The following is a 19,539-nucleotide window of genomic DNA, read 5'->3' on the forward strand; positions in this document are numbered from 1 at the left end:
CTCTCCCATAAGTTGAGAACCATGCGGTGAAATCGTAGAAAACTGGTGTCAAAGATGAAAAATATACATGAACAAATTTGATACGTTCAGAAAGTATATAGTAGTAAATGATGGAATGTCCCATGGATCCAATGATTAAAGTAAGGTTGTTTTTACAGCAGCTGACTGTCCCTGCCATTAGCTACAAAAGAACACACTTTCGTCTTGAGGTCTGCCTACGGGAACCCCCTTGACCAATATGCCTCCAGCAGGTAGAAAACCTCATGGTCTTTTGGGCTGCCAAAATGGCAAAGAGCACTTTAGTGCTTACTTGCACTAATGCAGGTTTATTATATGCATGATCATCATCATCATCATCATCATCATCATCAACCCATGATTGAGGGCTTTTTTAATGGCCTTGTGGTACAGTGAACTGTAGTTTTGGCCATTTGTGGTCTGTGAATATGGTGTATAGTATAGTACTCCATACTATACCCAGTAGTGCCTTTCTCTGGCACTGTGAGTCTGTGGTGATCTTCACGATTATGATCAAGAGGGTTAAAAAGAAAAAAACAATAAAACTTCCTGGTTATGACCCGGTAGCGCACTCACTTGATGACGAGAATTCCCTGTCTAGTGGCAGCATCGCAGTCGATGTTGTCGACACCCGTGCCGGCGCGTCCAATGACCTTGAGCGACTGCCCGGCTTTGATAACATCGCTCGTCACTTTCGTGGCCGATCGTACGATGAGCCCATCGTAACCCTGATTTGCGGAAACAAGGCAGCCGCATGAATGAACAGCCGGCAATCAACAGGTCAAACACACACGCGCAAAACTTTCGTAGGAGCCGTGGGATCCGCCTCTTCGCCGCACTTAAAAAAACTAACGTAGTTTTCTGGTTTGTTCTTTCTCTCCGAAAGCATGAATGAACAGCATATGTAGCAGCTTTTGCCGCAAGCCGTGCAAGGTGTTACGTGTGCTGCTCTTAACACGTTCTGTGCAACAAAAGCCTTAAATTTCACGGGGACCGCATGAGGCGGGCCGATTTGCAGCAAACTGGCAGAAATCGAGCGAGTAACAACCGTAAAGATAAGCCGAACGATCTCTTTACGAGTTCACAGCACACGTTAATGCAACGTGGCGCACGGGTATTATGTATTTATATTTTGCTAAAAGCATTCGAAACTTGAGCGTGAACGCCTACGTGCCGCTTGACGGTTTACGTTTTGGGCGTTGCCACAGCGAGCGCCTGCGTTTTTTGGTTACCTTGATGGCCTCCAGAAGTTCGGGCTTGGTGTGGTCCGTCTTGAGCGTCACTTGGACCCCGTGGTTTTCGAGGATCTTGACGCAGGAAGCATCCACCGCATCGCTGATGAGAACTTTCTTAATTGCCAACGCCATGCCGCCCGCACTCCGTATAGTTTTTCTTTACGCCACGTGAGACGGGTTATGTCAAAGCGAAAAGTCACGAGTGCGTGCTACGCGGTGTGACGGAAAGCGTATGAACGAGGTGCGTATGCGAGCCACTCGGGACACGACTGCTGTCGTTGCGTACGGGTGACGTTGTTTGCCGGGGCAAGTGAGCAGCAGAGTCGCACCGGTCGCACAGTGGGTGAGAAAGGACCGGTTCGAGCAAGCGGCCCTTCGCCAAGCGACCAACCACGACGCGAATATGAGACACGACAGAGAGGCGAGAGCAGCGAGAGGTTGCAGACGATCTCCGGGCGAGAGGCACGGAAGGCAGTGACCGTGGGACGGACAATCGCTTATTTGCCTTCCGTTTCGTCAGGCATGTAATCGAGTCGGCTTAATTGCGCTTATCACCGGGAGGGATGCCCACAGACGTTAAAGACGGCTAGCGATAAGCGCCGCGTTGGATGCCTCGCACAGTGCATTTTTATCTCGGCGAGCTATCGCACCCAAAGAAGCGAAAGGCAGGCACTGCGACTTGTGCTGCGTCATCCTGTTGATCAGACCATATATCAGACAGTCGGTTGACCGATAAATATCGCACTTCCACCAGCGCGCGATACCGTGCGAGCAACTCTTGCTTCTACGATTCATATATAAATGCGCAACGTCATGCTCCTTTCGACCGGGCTTAGTTACATGCAGGTTTCAGCCGTGCAGTTAATTTCAGTTCTCCCCTCCAGCGCCTCCTCTCACCCACCAAAATTAAGCTAAACTCTCACCTACCAAAATTAAGCTAAATGGCTGAACACAAAAGCCGACATTGTAAAGGAATGTTTTTATTTTCTCACTTCCATTCTGAACAGACATGAACAGGCAGGGTGCATACGTCAAGCAATATGCACGTACAATAAGTGTTAACATCACCAACTCAATTTCATTAGCTTCTAAAACTTGTATAAAAAGATAGCTGCTCGAAAGACAAGCCTAAGCAATACTATATGCCAACCCTGCCGTGACAAGCTCCTCTGACAAACTTGCGTTGGTTTTGCCAACCATAAACTCACAACTATGGTAACTCACATGACCTAGCATCATTGTCTTCCTCCCCTACAACACGTGGTTGCAGAAGAAGGTAGATTGTTCAGGCTAAACTAAAAGAGATCATCAACAAGCTCGTCTTTGGCGTACATTTTTGCTTAACCAATGCACAATCAAGCCTACAAACGATTTCCATTCCTATGCACTTGGCAGCGACAAGAGCAGCTAGCTTTTCTGGCAGGAATTTGACAGGAATGAAGAGGCATTAGGAAAAGATGTGCGTTCAATGCCTCCTGCCTTGCCTTTTCATGCAGCTTGCTGCAGCAAGTTGTCACAACCAAGCTACAAGCCACACGCAGATTAAACCAAACATTCCACACACTGTTGGTAACCAGCTGCACAGATGTGCACCATTCTAAAATATGCGCTTCTCACATATATATATACTCAACACATGCCTTCAACATCGCAAAAACGCTGACATATGAGCTGCATTTTCACAAGTGTGCATAGGTTAGGAAAAAAAAAGTGTAGATCTTTGGAAGCAAACTTGTAAAAGGCCATTTTGTTCAAGCTCTACTAAAAATCCTCCCTTCCCCTTTTAATTTTGCTTCTCACAAACAGAACAAGTTCAAGACATACGTGATACAGTTTAAAGGTTTAGCCATTTTGTTAACGCAGCATTCCTAAATGAGGGTGGCAGGGCTACTTGACGAGTCACGGGGATTGTCCCAGATCTGAGATAAACGTGCAAACATTTTTTTTAAAAAGCAAGAAAAAAAAACATGTTGGCATATGAATGCCCGTATGGCATTCCCTCGTCACCACCGGTCGTAGAGCAGTCTGCAATTCTCACGTACTCACACACACAAGCACTTGCATTCAAAGTGTCATCTAAACCACAGGTACCGAGCAGGAAAAGACCACCAAAAACACAGCGCGAGCGAGAGCGCCAACTGTTTTCAGGGCTCTCTCCCTTGAGTAGTATTCTTTGCATGAAATGCTCAGATGTGCACTGAGCCTTCAGTCAAGATTTGAGCAGAAAAAAAATTAAGGTCTACCAACATTTCAAGCCCAGATGGAACTTCAAGTAAGTGCTCCGCTTTCTTGAGCACATCACTGAAGATGTTGAATTCCACCGGTCGATCTGGGGCACCTTTGTCAGTCCGCGGAAGAGAATGTTCTTTCCATTTGTTGATTCAAAGCTCATCTACTACTTTGAACATCTCTCATCTTATCCCCCCGAACCCGTCTAGCTTTCGGTATATTGCTCTCTCTTGTGCCACTGTAGGGATGATATTGCAAGACCCACGATCGTTTCTGCTGTGCTGCATGTGACGACTTCCACCGAGACCCTGTGTGGGGCTCCAATGGCAGATCTCAACTCGCAAAATCAAAGTGTGATTGCAGCACATGCAAACGTACTTTGGCAGCTTCTCTCAAACGACCAGAGGAATTCAGCACAAGAGTGTTTGTTCCCCTAAAACTGGAGACAGCATTCCCAACAAGGACCTTCTAGAGGCAAAATGCACTTGTTCAAAACACTAATTACCCGCACCTTCTGTGCTTTTATCTTGAGGAGAGAAACGGTGCCACTGCACAGATGCTCAAACTATTTGCCAGAGGCACAGTGACAAATAAGACTTAACAGTCAAGCGTAACTCTGAACCCTTGCATAGGCTCTAATTTGTGCAGACTGGTATAGCCATGGAACATGTTAGATACAGCACGCAACAAACATCACAAAATCAAGGTAACCATTATGCACTGCAATGAACACCAGGGCAGTAATGCAGTAGACAATGCTTTTGCTGAAGTTATATCACTATGCTACTTACTGCCTTGCCTCTAATGGAGTTACCGACTCATTCACATAAATGGACATGGCTGCACAAGAGTAAAAAAATCGGACTGCTATCTGGTTTTGCATTAAAATAACACTTACTCACAGACTCTTCGATAGCATCACCAGGTGGCTTTTCTCAACATTACGCATCGCATAGTACTTTAATGCACAAACATTTTGATGCATGCAATGTGCTGCTCTTTCCCTCAAGTACAGCTGGCAAAACAATTTGCCAGTCCCAACACTAGTGGCATAAGTAGTGAAACCGTGAAAAATTTTTAGGACAATGCAATATCAATGAACATTCTTGCAAACAAATTGCTAGAGTAATCTAGCTGATGCATACACTGGTAGACACTTAACGTTTAAGTTTTCTTTTAATGCAAAAACTGTGAAAATGTCTTTCTAATCGAGACTTTTTTGCATGAGCTAAAATGTAGTTGAAGCCCACAAGTGTGCCTACCTCTGTTCACTGCAATGTGAATGAAGCTTCCGATTTTCTGATGGCCTGTGCTGCACGTAACATGCGTTGGCATTACTAGCACAAAGGAAGTCATCTTTGGTACTTCCTTTACAGTGGCTAATATTTCTAATACTGCTTGGCCAAAGCAGCGATGCCACATGGGCACAGTAAGAATCTGGGAACATGAATGACAGCTGACAGAAAAGGAACAATGTTTCAAAGCACATGCACGAGCGAGTGCATAGGGGAAGAAGAGGACGGCGCAATGGTGCTTCCTTGCCGCTTCACACTACTCAGTCACGTTGTTGACGACACAGTTTTTGAGAAGAACATTCGCGATGTCCAATCCTGTCCTCCAGGGGTGCAGCTTGGCCTTGGCCTGTTCAGGGTCCTTGGCAAGTTGCTTGGCAAGCGGGTAGTCGGCACGAGGAAAAATGAGGTCACAGGACCGTAGCCGCAGGCACGGGCAGAGGTCGTTGTTGCCGTCGCCGACGTACGAGACCGTGTCGAAGTTCACGCCCTGCTTTCGCCTTCGGTCCAGGTATTCCTCCATGACCGAGCCCTTGCAGAGGTTCACCGAACTCAGTTTGCACCAGTTCTGCATGTGGTATTCGCTGATTTGCAGACAGCCGTTGGCATCAAAATGTGCGTAGTTGGTGAATATTTCATGCACCAGGGGCCGTACTCCAGAGGCCTGGACAAAGAAGGAGCAGCAATAAATTGTGGGCACGTAAGAGGAACGTGCTACAGAAGGTGATGCAGTAATTGATCAACAGTTAGCATCTACATATGCCCCGAGAGACAGTCCATGTGGTGGCTCTTGAGTTACTGTGTGAAGTCCAGTTCAATTTTCCAGTTAGGTTCAATAGACCTTTTTCAAGCAATCTCAGAGCACCCCGCGGGCGCGTGGAGCACTATAGGAAAAGTGTTTACACCGAGCGACGGGTGTTTGCTCGCCTGCTGCTCGTTGGTGCCATGATATCAGTGGCACCACGAAACGAAAAACAACACATCGCCGCTTCTTAAAGGGGTGGTGCCATCAAATTTCGAGGCTATAACAAGCCTGTTGTGGGTTTCCTCTGTATGCAAGGACATTCCACACGAAGGGTCGGACACAGCAAACGTTTAGAATATATTTTAATTCACTTCCAAAGTGTACCTAAATGCTCATTCTCCCGATCGAAACCCATCGCTAGAGCGCCAACAGTGACGTAGATCTGTAGGATGGGCAACGAAAGTTGTAGTGATGTCACACCAAATCTGCTGTAGTAACGTGAGTGACCTCCGGACCTCCGCCACTTCCACAGCGTACGTACCGGCTGTAATGAACTAGAATACATTCTAGTTCACTGTAGTACCGGCAAAGCATCGGTTGCTACATCACTCCCCGAGTTTCGATCGCTTCCTGGCTATGTGCGTCACAGCCTTGTGTGGTCACGTGACCATGCCTCCTACACTTCTACGTCACTGCACAACCTCGGCGCCCAGAAACCGAAACCGAAAGTTGTCCAAATCAAAAGGCGATATTAAGTTATTTAGCGAGAATACATGAATCTTGGTGCGTGCATCATGCTTCCTGGAGCTATAGGAAACGCTTACAGCAAAGAATGCGCAAGCCACAAATTTGGTGGCACCACCCCTTTAACTATTTTTACGACGTAAATACTGCACACATCGGGACACATCTGCAAGTATCTATACGCATGAAACGCGAAAGGATTAACAGAGTGCAGTGTCGGTATGCAGTGACGAGCTCAACTTATTGCGCTGGGAAAAAGTAGCCATGCTCTTTTCCCGACAAGCCCGTGCCTTTTAGAGCGCATGCTCAGTCCATACCAAATGCAAAGCCCCATCTTTGCACTAGCGACTGCTCTTATATCTGGTGCAGATGCAGTATCACATGGTATTTAGTACTTGACATGCTTGCTTCATTAAAAAGAAAGGACCACACAATATCTACATTGCATTAACCAATGTCATTGATGATTTCTTGACATTCTCTCTTGCACAGACACCTTATTGATTAGGTAAGTTAATTATAAGCTACCTAAATAAATGTAACCAGTTAATTATTTTCAAAATTAAAAATGTACTCGTGACAAGCAAACCTGCAAAGTACATTGGGCGTCATCCACAGAAAGCTTTGTTACGCTCAAAATTCCTGAAAACGTTTAGCTGTGGCAGCTGGTTAGCAGGCTATGAGAAATGCGCTGACACGGTGTGGATATATTTGAACCTTTGGTGCGCGCACTATCTTTAAGTGCATATGCATTTTGATGTTCTGTACTGACTGAAACACGGCTGCAGCGACCAGCTATTGAGAATGTGACTCTATGCGCTGAGCCATAGCAATTAGTTTCGCAATCGGCTCATTCCCAATATCACTTACAGGATATGCAATGGTGATCTTTAATACACGTAAAATACCGCGGAAGCATCCATCCCATTTTCATTGAAAATTGGGTTAATCTAGATATGTGCACCTGTCCAGTCGAAGCAGTAAAAACCAAGATGGCGGCCAATGAAAAAAAGTTCGAGGGAGAACTGTAGCGGCTATGGAATCAAAGAAAGCATGTTATTTTCAAATGGTAAATGATGGGGCACAATAGCGTCTACCCACTGTCACTGAACTCGGTGAATGACTTTTCCGAGCAAGTGCAGAATAGGAGGTGAACGCGTTCGTCACTGACACTCGCCTGACTTGAACACACCATGGGCTTTCCAATGCCTGCAAGTCGGTTATGCAAATGCCCGTCCCCGATGCCATCCAACACGACACTTGAGGACTTCGCCACTCAACGACTTCGATCTTCCTGGTGATGGCGTAGGAGGTCATCATAATACTAGCAGATTGTAAGGGAAGTGTGGCAATAGCAGCTCTGTGCACACTTTATCAAGATGTGTCTCACAAAAGTCCTGCGACTACTGGGTTTTCTTTTAAGGACCGTTCATTGTCATCCTGCATTATCTTCACCCCCATTGGTCTTTCCCGTTTCACCTCAAGGAAGCAAATATGTATTCCCATCATTGCACTGAGCGGTCTTGTAGCCCGCAATGGGCCAAATATTTCGGCTGATGCTGGAGCTTCAGAAAGGGCGGGCACTTAACATATACCGTATCTACTCGATTGTAACGCGACCATGATTGTAACATGAGGGGTGACTTTCCAGGAAGAAAAAAAAAAATAAAGAAATAAAAGAAATATATGCGTCATTGCACCTTTTAGACAACTTGAATTTTGAAATTCGACTGTAACGAGAGGGTCGACTTCAGATGGCAAAATATGGAAAAAAATGCACGTAGCATTAGAGTAAATAGGTCAATTTTCGAAATTCTGAAGTTTTAGATATGTTAATACAGGGCACTTGTGTGAAACTGGAAGCTTCCGCAGTGTTTTACGGCAGTTGTTGATTTTCAGTAACCATTCCAAAAAATATGACAGCTGACCTTTGTGCATTGGTGCTCAAATTCAACCTACCCAGTTAGGCATGCATGTGCAGATAATTAAACGTGGTAGCTATTAAGTGCGCCATACCTATGTTTGCGTTTGGAGTATTTCGTCCACATTCTATACAAAGCCAGCTGAAAAATTCATGGACAAGAGGATGAAAAGCTGCAAGAGACCATTTTCGGCGCCTTTTTATAGAATGAGTGTGAAAGATATGGCCCCATCGAATGTAATTGTCAAATGGAAATAGTCATTCTTCACAAGTTTGCACATTTTGAAGACATGTTTTGAATGTATCGCAACTTCAATTTTTATGACCAAACATGAAAGCTGCGACAACTCTAGGTCATATCAACCATAGTGTACATACCGCAAAAAGTTCATATACTGGTATGTCGTACCATGAACGCATCGGTTATTTGTTCCTAATGCTTCATTTGCAGTTTTACTTAGCATGAATATATATAATATGACATAGGCGGAGAGTACGGGGGGGCTGGGGGGCTTGGGTCCCCCCCGGACTGCCTCATGGGGGGGCAGAGCCCCCCCTGGCGCCGGCCCAGGGTATTTTTTAAGAGCTTGGCTTAGGTCCCCGGGTCGTCCTGTCTGGCAGCTATTTCACAGGAGGTTGTTTATGCCCGCTTCTTTTTCATTTCAGCCATTTAAAGTTCGGCACATGGGCCATTGACAAGTCAAACATTCAATGGAAAAATGCCCCTCAAACGGATTTTCACGTGCAGAATGTGTTGTGATGATGAACAACTGAAGCGACGACTTAAGCTTTGACAAATTAAAAAAATTCACTGTGCACCTCAGGACTTACAATAAAGTTTCGCATCCATCCATCCATCCATCCATCCATCCGGCGATTACGATACTGCCTAATTCGCTGAGCGCAGCCTCGTGTTCGGGCAACGCCAGCTGAGTTTGAAGTTTTGACTATCCGCAGTTGTAGCAATGTAACATTCGTTACATATTGCCACAGAAACTACCAGCGCTCGAGTGCTACGCACACATTGTGCACTGCAGCTGTCGCGAACCAAGTGAAACGCCCACAGCCCCGTTACGACAAGCGAAGCCAGCCGCAGTGCACGTGCCAGCCCTGCATGCGCACGATCTCCGACCGAGGGACCAGCGCGCGCGACAGAGGAAGAAAGCGAGGTTATAGGGAACCCAAGCTCAAGTTTGCGGCGCGACGACAGCGCCGCGCCAGCCGCGCTGCGGCTCTGTCAGAAAGCTCTGAACCTTCTGCGCGGCCGACTCAGCCCCTTACACGGTAGCGGTAGCGCACGTGCGCACGCGTTCTTCTCTCGGTGCGGGTAACTGGGGGCCGTCAGCTGGGTACGTTGAACCGAGAGGCTTGCTGTGCGAAGCAGCGCATTTCCGCGATGGCAGAAGCGACCCCGCGGAAGCGCAAGCGTGGTCCGAAGTATTGCGGTTTAGCGGCCAGCCACAACAGTGCAGACAAGGCACACGATTCACGTGTTAAACTGTATCGTTTCCCGGGCGTGTCGTGCGAGAAATAAAGGCGGCAAGCGTGGATAGCTGACAGCGCTGTCTCGCCTTCTATTTTGGCTATCTGAATTCATCGCTTTCATTCGTTCCGACTACCTGAATCGGTAAGTAACGGGGCGCATGCACGCAGCGACAACATTAATGATTACTCGCTTTCTTCTCGTATTGTTAAAGTCCAGTTGCGGTTGTAGGTGAAGCAACTTTGTGTTTTGATTCCCCGTGTTCGTGAGACCTACCCGTCGTCGTTGAACGTTCACATTCGCGTTATACCGTTAGCATTGCGCGGTTCGTTGAATTCAACTGAACTCGGCACATTGTGAGAAGTTCGGCGCCTGCATTTCACGCGTCGGGAAGGCTGCTTTATTACGCCAGAACGGACGTCTGTGCATTTGCAGCAAGCTTTGACATCGTTCTGCAGGTTTGCTTTGTTTTTGTCACTTTATTAGGGTGATATATATTTAAGCCGCTAAATATAACTGGCACTTAATACATGCTTTGCAATTGCAACCTTGAAGTAACCACCTTCTGACTTTGTGCGATTTTCTAGCCGCGTTCACGCAGCAGGTTTTATACGCCTGTCAAGTCGATATGATAAAAAAGAGACTGCAAGCATGACGCGAGAGCCGAAAAAACGAGGTGAGCAGTTCATCTTGCTTCACAGTGGTTAAACCTCAGCTAGCTGCCTCGCGTCTTAATCGGCGGGTGATTCTCCAGCGGCACGGAGGACTTGACTCTAACCTTCTCAAGAAGCAGTGCCATGGCCGTATAATCTTTTTTTTTTCGCACGCCGCAAACGTTTGTTCACGAAAGTACACGGCTGCTGTAAGCATGCCATATCAAAACAACAATCGTATGATTCGTAGTCCACGCCGCAGAACGTCGATAGCGTGTACGGCTTCATTTCGGAGTGCATGTGGACCATTATTCATCTTTAACATGGCAGAATAAGACTTACCTCGAGGTATACGTGGTATACGTCCTACACGGTGTAATCGCGACTTGGGAAATGCATTTCGCTTTGAGTTGGGCGTCGTTGTTGTCGACAGTCTGCTCTTCACCGTTAACGTGATTGACGAGCCTTTCTCATTTTATCAAGTTCGCTTTTCGGAAGTGCCAGTCAAGCTTGAAAATCCATTTGAAGCCGCACTGCAAGCGGTACATTGTGAGGCGGCGCAAGTGCACCGCGAGAGCTCTGCACGTGCAAAGCGAGCGGCAACGCGGTGGAGAGAAGGGAAAACGCGCGCTGCTAACACCCCAGTTTCTCTTTTTCTGCCAGAGATGGCGCTGCCTGTCAAGAGCAGCAGTGCCGCTAAGCGTTGCTTGGGAAGCCTATAACAGAGGCCAGTATTGCCAGTATCTCGTGATATCGACAGACTCCGCGTTCGCTCTCTTTCGTCCTCGTTCGCGCTATCGGTTACGCCGCCGACGCCAACGGCGATGCCGCTAAACGCAGGAACGGACGCCTAAGAGCTGCGCTCTAATTATCTTGAACCCCGTGGTGAATGGTTTTGAGAAGACAAAAATGATACTGAGAATACAAATCAATCCCGACACAGTCAGTCAGTGAACGCTTTCGCACAAGCTTACTCGCCAATAAAAAAACGGGTAATTTCTTGGTTGCCTACATAATGGTACCCTTCGACATGCCTGCTTATAAAAGTGCCGAGAAAAGATTGTACGCAGTTTTGATTTATCAGTAAAGGGTTTTACTAAAAGTTCGGCCACCAATGAGCAACTCCATTACTCGTCCAGATTCATAACCACAGCTTCGCACAAGGTATAGTGGTACGAAATGGTATTTGCTACCATCTGAGAATTACTTTCGGCCATCTTGAATTGAACTCACTGGCATATAATTAAAGCTTCCCGTGATAGCGTTAGCCAGCGACGACTTACTGTCTCCTGTGTGGCGCATGTTTTAACAAAGTAAAGCCCTACCCCACGCATTGCGTGAATCGATTTTACGCGACGCGGTTACTGTAACGCGGTCAACGAAAATTTCGCTTCGAGCCAGGAGTTACGAGGTGGGTCGATGTCTTTGTGTAAATTGAAAAATAAATCTAGGGTCTTCCACTTACAGATCTTCATTATGATATCGCGGGCACCTAAGAGACTGAAGTTACATAAATTCTTTAATTTGGAAGTTGGACTCCTCTCTCTCTCTCTCTCTCTCTCTCTCTCTATATATATATATATATATATATATATATATGGAGAGTGAGAGAGAAATGTGGAAGAGCAAGTCGGGCCCCCGCCCCCTCCGGTAAAATGAAAACTCTCCGCCTATGTAATATGAAGTGCCATAACAAACTTGCTAAAGCTGTGAATAACAGGACATGAACGCTATTCTTATAGTAATTGTGGAAAAGGCTCTTCATTATTCAAATACTATTATGAAGGTTCTTGAGTATATTCAATTTGCTTTGGCAATATTCAATCTAAATTCAATTAGGACTGAAAAAAGTATTAACACAACCCTACACCTGCCACCTCTCGCATGAACAGATAAGTTCACCTTATGTGTTTGTGTCAGTATTACTGCAATTTGGCCTAGTTGGAAAGTATTCATCTTAAAGGGCCCGTAAACAGGCTGCGCCTTTTTTTTTACGCCCCCCAAACAAGCTCGCTAATTCGTACAGTAGACTGCGGCGATCACAATTCCCGAATATTACAGCGCCGCGCGCCGCGCAGACCCTTCATTACGAAAAACAATTCCCGCGCTTCTTTCCTACGCCTGACCAATCCTCCTCGTACACGCAGTGACGCAAACTCGGCGATCAGCGAGTTTACATAGCACTGAGCTCGTCGACTGGTCTAGGCCAGGTCTCAAGAAACAGTAGTCGAGCTAACGTCAGTTCCTGTTCCCACCCACCGCTAAGAAACTGTGCCTTGTTTCTTGGCCCTGCGGTGATGCGGTTTCGGCCACGCAGTAACGCAGCTGTCATGCGTATGTTCCCCGCACTGCATGGCACCTGCAGTTTGCCTTCGACATGAGCAACACGTGGAGGAAGCGTTGTTCAGTTGTCGGCTGCAAATTGAGCGGAGAAAGGGGGAATCTCCGGTAGCTTGGACGGGCCCTTGTGGCAAGCGAGGTTCTCAACGCTTTTCTCTCGCGCCCCTTCGTCGTCTTGGAAAGCAAGCACGCATTCCTGCTGCATTGTGAACTGTCACAAAGGTTCAAAAATACTGAAAAGCCGAAAACTGCCCGTCAAGTTGCGGAGCACGTGCGACAATGTAAACAATAAACAACCAGGAGCTGCAGCAAGCGGAATCCCGCTCGCCAATGACGTCAATTGCTGACGTCGTGTCACGTTGCTGAAGTGGGCGGAGTCACGACGACGGGCTACGCCTTCCCCTCCCTGTGGCGGAGAAGGGTGGCAAGGCCACGCGAAAACTTAAAACCAGCTGAAACGGATGTTCTAACCCCTGTAACTTCCTTATTATAGCACGTATTCACAAAATTATTGCGGCAGCATGTTCACATAGCAAAAGAGCGCATATTTCCCTTCATTACAATTTTTGGACCTCGGGGTTGCTTACTGGCCCTTTAATGAATTTGCACAAGAACACTTAAAGGGGTACTGACACGAATATTTTCAGTTGTCGTTTTTTTGCGTCAAATGAAAGGTCAAGCCTCCAAGAGCCTAGAAAAGGTAGTGCTAAGCGCGACTGCGCCCTGGAAAAGTAATTACAGTATGTTTTTAAAAGCTAGTTTCAGTTCCTACTGTACCCTGACGTCACAACACAATATGAGCTTCTCGTCACGTGCTCGCACAATATATAGTGACGTTTCCACGGCCGCTCCGCGCCGTGGCTCCGTTGGCCTACCGTTGGTGACGTACAAGCGGCCATTTTGGAAGTTTTGATGACGCACAAGCGGCCATCTTGGAAGTTTTGGTACCTGACGTCACCACAACTAGCCAGACTGCTATGTGAAGTCACCAGAACTTGTACTGTAGCCTGACGTCAAGCTAGTGTCGATGTCAGCAGGTGCGCCATGGAAAAATTGACTTTAATGTCAAATTAAAATATCTTATCAGCATTTGCTGAGCTTCACACTTGCTCAGAGCCGTCTCTGCATGCAGGAGGTTGGTATGGCAGAGTAAACTCGCCTTCAAAAAAAGGTGTCAGTACCCCTTTAAAGAAATTTCGCTCCTGTCATCGTTACATTAAGGCATGTGATCACGAGCTGTGCTATGTGCACTTTTGATGAGTTAGCTTTTTTGACCAGATCGCACAGATCAGAGGGTTTTTAAGTGATTGTTTTCAGGAAGAATAAACCAGTTGTTAGAGTGCGCTCATCCTTGTCTCAGTCTTCTCGTGCAAATTCGTTAAGATTAATATTTCATGCAGATGTTGCCGGTTTGATAAAAAATTTACAGCTGATTTGTTTCTTTTTCCCTACCTATTCTATAATATTTAAACTTTCTTATGTTACGCAGCCGCCTATTAAATTTTCTTACTTGGATTTACATAACAATATCCAATATATAGGGATGTGCTCCACAACGCGCTTTTACTTGTGGATTCCCAGGCACGTAATTCTCATGTCTTCGATGTTGTTATGAATAATGATTTCTTATCTTTTGAGAGGACACAATGAAGGAAAGAAGATTACTTTCAAGGGTTCGTTTTTCCTTGTTAGACACAATATTAATCAAAACTAACAGACAGCAATGCCAAGGAAAGTATAGGGGGTGTTATTTGTAGTAATTAGAATATAAATGTGAAGAAAGTAAAGTGGACGAAAAGATAACTTGCCGCCGGCAGGGAATCTTTTCAGTAAAGAATTCAGTAAAAATTCAGTAAAGAAGACGACATGCGTCATCTTCTTTACTGAATTTTGTTTCATAAATGTGCGATACTGCTGCCTAGTGATCATCCAACGCACTGTTGGGAACATGTCTGCCAACGTACAGGCTACTGGCGCAATCTTTTGCTTTCTTGTTACAAATTTGTGGATTTCATTTGACTGACTCCCGTAGCTACAGTTGAAGCTCTACCCTCCCCCCACCATTCACTTGCTATTTAAGTGAATGGGGTGTGTGTGAACAAGGCCTAGCTATGAAAGTGTTAACGAGGGCTACTCAAGACTATGGTAACAAATGTGAAACGTCCTTCCAACAGGAAGCTACTGGCCACTAAACTGAAACATGATACCCCGAGTCATTACTATGGCTGTCAGAATAGTAACCCTTGCTACTGGGTTGGTGACAATGTTTCCGTTTCATGAGACATTTTGTAATGGTAAAAAAAGTAATTGATACCACCTACCAACTGCACCAGACTCTCAGTAAACGGAAATCTGTTAAATGGAACTGCTGCTTAAATGAAACAACTGCATCTAATATAACTGGTTTCATACTTGGATTCTGCACTCCTGTTCATCTCTCAGTAAATGGAACTCCTCTTAAATGGAACATATTTTCTTGGTCCCTTCAGGTTCCGTTTAACGAGAGTCCACTGTAATCTGAGCCATTAGCACCATAACGAGCGTGCTCTTCTGCTAGGGCTACATGCCTCAGCTCCGAGTGCAGACAAAGCAGCTTGTGCAAGCAAAGGTATTCACTGTCAACTCACCTGCATGATGTGCTCGATGAAGACAGAGTTCGAGTCGGATATAATGATCACCTCGAATCCACCAGCCTTGTGCAGTTGCTTAAGCAGATCAATGATGCCATCCATAAACTTGATCTCTAGTAGGCAGTCTAAAATATCATCAGGCTGCACATGACTGTCATACAGGAAGTGGAACACAGCACGCATGAATGGAGTCCACCTGCATAAATCAAGCGAACGGTGAAAGTTGTAAGAAGGTGTTATTCTGAACATGTGACGAACAGCACCTACGTTCATGGTAGAATTAATATGGAAGTCACTCAACGTAACGTGTAGCTTCTGAGACGTGTCTTACACTTTTTAGAACAACCGTTCAACAGGGGGTGCATGCCACCATCAAGCGTTCATACACCTTCACAATAACTACAATGAACTAATGGCGGATTTCAACTGCAGCAAGACGCATACTACCTCAAATAACAAGACGTGTGCCATTGTTGCAGGCTGCAAACGATAAAATTAACCGCACACTCACTTTAGGAGCTGCAGAGCTATCGAACTCTAGCAAGCCTGCAAATGAAAATGAAACACTAAACACAAAAACACAATGCCTCCTGGTACATGCATACAGAAACTTTCATGAAGCTCCTCCTGCAATGCACAAGCCGGATATGCTCAGAGTAGTGGCAAGGTGAAAGGTGGTAGGCATGCTTCAATTCGCATAAAACAGGGCACACGTGGCTGAATCTACATATTACGCTATCCCAATGTTTTCTGGCAATCAAATGGACCACCTATTGCTATTTTGCCTCCAGGCAAGGATGATTGCACCATAAAGAAACTTTGGAGCACCAAAGTAGCTCACCAAGCATATAGTACTGTGCTCATGAAATCATGTGAGCTCTTCCCCACCCCGAGGTCTTGGCTGGAGAGGCTACCATCATAGTCGTCACCTTCAAATGACATGTTTTTGTTGTGCGACAGCACGCAGGGAAAATGACATTACATTTGACGTGTGACAAACATGTTTATCTAAGAACTGCTGCAACTATAGGTCCACGTGAGCGACATTATCATCATTTGCTTAACAAGATTCAGTGTTGGACAAATGTTTCTCTTAGAAATCTAAGATATTACCCACAGTGCATAAACTAAATATGTCGTTTTCCACCACTTTGACCACTTTGAGTGGCCACCTCTGCAAGCCAACTAGCCAATTCTGAAAGCAGAATACAGTTTCTGATCACTGACTTAAAGCGATACCGGACAAGAGTGACTGACCCGACTGTATTAATACATGTTAAGGTAACAAATTTTGCCACTCTTCTATTGCTTTCTGCAGGGCACGTTCCCTTTTATAGCAGCGGTCCGAGAACATGTGGCCTGGAATGCCCTTGCCCTTGTGCAGGGCCCGAACGAAAGATACAACCTTACTGAAAACCAGCAGATAATGAAGCCAGGGAAGGTATAGGGGACGTTAATTGTACAGTTTTAACTGTATTGTAGTAATTACGATATAAATGTGAAGAAAGTAAAGTGGACGAAAAGACAACTTGCCACCAGGAGGGACCGAACCCGTTACCTTTGCATTAAAAAAAAAATGTTCCACACTCACCGTCATGGCTACGAGCAGTGCTAACACTTCCAGGTATGCATGCACATAAATACCCAATGAAGTCAACAAGAGGACGATTGCCACCGAAGCTCAATTGGTAGAGCATCGGCCGCATTATCCGAAGGTTGCAGGTTCGCTCCCCGCAAACGGCGAGTTGCCTTTTTTTTTTCATCCACTTTACTTCCTTCACCTTTATATCATAATTACTACAATACAGTACTATTAACACCCCCTATACTTTCCTTGGCTTTGTTATCTGTTGGCTTCCACTAAGGTTGTGCAGGGCCCGAATTTCTCATGTTTTTCATCACCGCTTCCTTTTGTGTTTCATATGATTTAGTTAGAGCCTTCTGTTGCCACCAATAAGTAGCAGTGCAGCCTGCAGGGTACAACAAGCTACGCATGCAACAATAATTGCAAAGTTTCAGGACCACTTTAACACTTTGTGTGCCAGCGGTACACTTATGTCCCACTTTTCCGTTTGCAGGAAAGATTTTCTTCCACATCACCTGTTGCAATTAGCACAACGATAAGTCACTCATATCTTACCTAAGTCGTCATATTCTCAAGGAAAAATCTTTTACCACACTTACGAGGGGCGGAAATAGTGTCACAGTGTTGTTGAATTTCGATCAATTTTTCATCATAGCTTCTGAATTTTCTTCTTCCACATAAAAAGAACCTACCAATCAAAATACCGGAAAAATTCCTCTTTTTCTGGTTTTTCAGAGGGGTGATTTTAGTTTCCAGTCATCATGTGTTTTTCTAAAAATTTGAGGAAAAACTCGGCCGATAAATGCATAGCAACAATCCCCTGCAATATTGCCACGCTCATTCCTCAGCGTAATTGCGGATATTGGTGTGTGGAAGTATTTTTCTTGACATCACATTCCTCTTGGAAAGTAGGCGCATATTCAGGGACAACAGCGATACTCGAGAATTTCGACAGCCAAAGCAACGACAAACAAATGGACAAAAAAATGGTTGATGCATGCGGTGAAGTAAGCTTTACAGGAACAGATGACAGCACTATGATGACTCACAAGAGGCGCAGGTGCAGGTGGTGTTCTACCAACACCCTCTAGACTCTAAGGCCGAAGCGCTCTCCGCATTCGAAGTGCTGACGTCACCAAGTGGAGGCAGCGACGGCAGCGGGAATCCGGTTTCCCCCGTTCCCGGTGGCCCACTCAAACGCGGATGGATACAAGTCGAAACACGTGTCACAGGTCGTCATTAAGAAAGTCGCGCCATTTTTCTGAATAAACAAATACAATCGGCAGAAGAAACCTGCAATAACCCTATGAGAGTTATCTTTAAATGAAATATCAGCACCCAGCGAGATAACTTTCAACTCAAAAGCGCGCTATATTTAATGACGGAAGGCGAGTAGTGCGGCGGCACACCGGTACGTCAGTATGTTTCTTGCTGCCACACGTGGTACGTCGGTTCTGTCAGTGCAGTGTGCCGTTTTTTTTCTAAAATGCGAGAACGTCGTGCGTGCTGAAGCGTGTGTGGGGCATTGAATTCGTCAAACCGAACAAGTGCTGTGTCCTTCAGTGCAGTAGCAATTACGACTTGAAGTGCAAGGTGTGCGTTTTTCGATTTTCCAAGATGCGGAGCTGCGCTAAAAATGGCTGCGCGCGATTTCATGTGACAACTTCACTCCTTCACAGAACCTCAGGGTGAGTTTTCCTGCAGAATATTCTACATATACTTCCAAGCGTGATTAGAAGTACGACGGTCGCCACTTCTAGAAACGCCAGTGACGAGGATGAGGAATGGCATGACCTTCAGAGGGAAGCAAACTGTTCACGGCCTTGCTGCAACGTAGTTGTCACCGAGGAAACGCTGTAAAACATGACGGACATTATCCCGGTATTGGTGTATATGGCAGGGCATGCTGTCTACGCTGCCTTGAAGAAACTCGAGTGAGAAATGTAGAGAAGCAACGACAGTGAATAAAGAAATTTCAGTTTGTGTTGCAGAGAAGCACTGACCTCGTCAGAGCAATGGAGCGTGGAAGTATCCTGCTTTTAGCGCTGTTTGTCGTAAATGCTGTCGCATATAATCATGCAGTCCTGGAGCAATCGTCAAAACAAGAAGTGCTTTAAAGTTCTCGAAACAGCACCAAGTGGTTACAGACCTCACCGTGGAGCTCCTAACCAACGACGAGTCGTCATATTTTAATACCTGCGACGATGGACATGCTTGACAGCTGGTTCTGAAGCAAGAGTTGCAGTGCAGCACGAATCCTCTCATACAAGTCTTTAGCCGCAAGAAATGGTTTTAGAAGCTGAATCGAAATCAAAGAAGGGAAAGCTGGAAACGCTCAGCTAGAAATAGCTCTCGAAGTGCCTTTGGCCCCGCTGTAAATAAAGTTGTTCAGACAAAATGCCATTAGCCTCCCGTTCTCGCTTATAAAGCACGCTTGCGACCTGGTGTAAGATTTCCTCTGTTTCATTTATTACCTGCCCATAAGTTTCCCTATCACTGGCAAGCGCAACTCGAGAAGGCAAATGTATGGAGCCTACGTATTTTCGCACGAACAGTTACCCTTGCAGTTTTACTTAAGGTCGAAGGGTAGCTTGTTCCTATGAATCTTTTTTTTTATTAGAACTTCCCTGAATGCATTACGCGAAGATAATTTTCTTCGAGGTG

The 19,539-nt window shown here is 45.7% G+C and overlaps 3 protein-coding genes across 21 annotated transcripts in view; all 3 read right to left on the bottom strand.

Annotated features, from left to right (window-relative positions):
• Positions 1-1,569, bottom strand: part of LOC119387197 (D-3-phosphoglycerate dehydrogenase) — a 98,996-nt gene extending 97,427 nt beyond the window's left edge. Inside the window, exons 1-2 of one of the 2 annotated variants that reach the window (XM_037654512.2) lie at positions 1,251-1,569; positions 595-746 (exon numbers count right to left, since the gene is read on the bottom strand). In XM_037654512.2, coding sequence (XP_037510440.1) covers positions 595-746; positions 1,251-1,385 — 287 coding nt within the window. In that variant the 5' untranslated portion in view covers positions 1,386-1,569. The remainder of the gene's footprint in view (positions 1-594; positions 747-1,250) is intronic. The other variant, XM_049413414.1, reaches the window with a different exon arrangement.
• LOC119387198 (pyridoxal phosphate phosphatase PHOSPHO2) overlaps positions 1-19,539 on the bottom strand; it is a 107,897-nt gene that overhangs the window by 82,581 nt on the left and 5,777 nt on the right. Inside the window, exons 3-4 of one of the 8 annotated variants that reach the window (XR_007415395.1) lie at positions 15,288-15,486; positions 4,270-5,438 (exon numbers count right to left, since the gene is read on the bottom strand). The exons of 4 other annotated variants lie outside the window; for them this stretch is intronic. Coding sequence is in view for 3 of the 4 variants with exons in the window: in XM_049413420.1 (XP_049269377.1) it covers positions 5,217-5,438; positions 15,288-15,486 (421 nt within the window). In the remaining variant the exon portion in view is untranslated. The remainder of the gene's footprint in view (positions 1-4,269; positions 5,439-15,287; positions 15,487-19,539) is intronic. 3 more of the 8 variants (XM_049413420.1, XM_049413419.1, XM_049413418.1) reach the window with 3 other exon arrangements.
• The window catches only part of LOC119387204 (partitioning defective 3 homolog), a 179,741-nt gene that overhangs the window by 55,318 nt on the left and 104,884 nt on the right, over positions 1-19,539 (bottom strand). The window lies entirely within an intron of this gene.

This window comes from Rhipicephalus sanguineus, chromosome 3 (assembly GCF_013339695.2).
Source record: "Rhipicephalus sanguineus isolate Rsan-2018 chromosome 3, BIME_Rsan_1.4, whole genome shotgun sequence".
In the NCBI taxonomy this organism is placed as follows: Eukaryota; Metazoa; Arthropoda; class Arachnida; order Ixodida; family Ixodidae; genus Rhipicephalus; species Rhipicephalus sanguineus.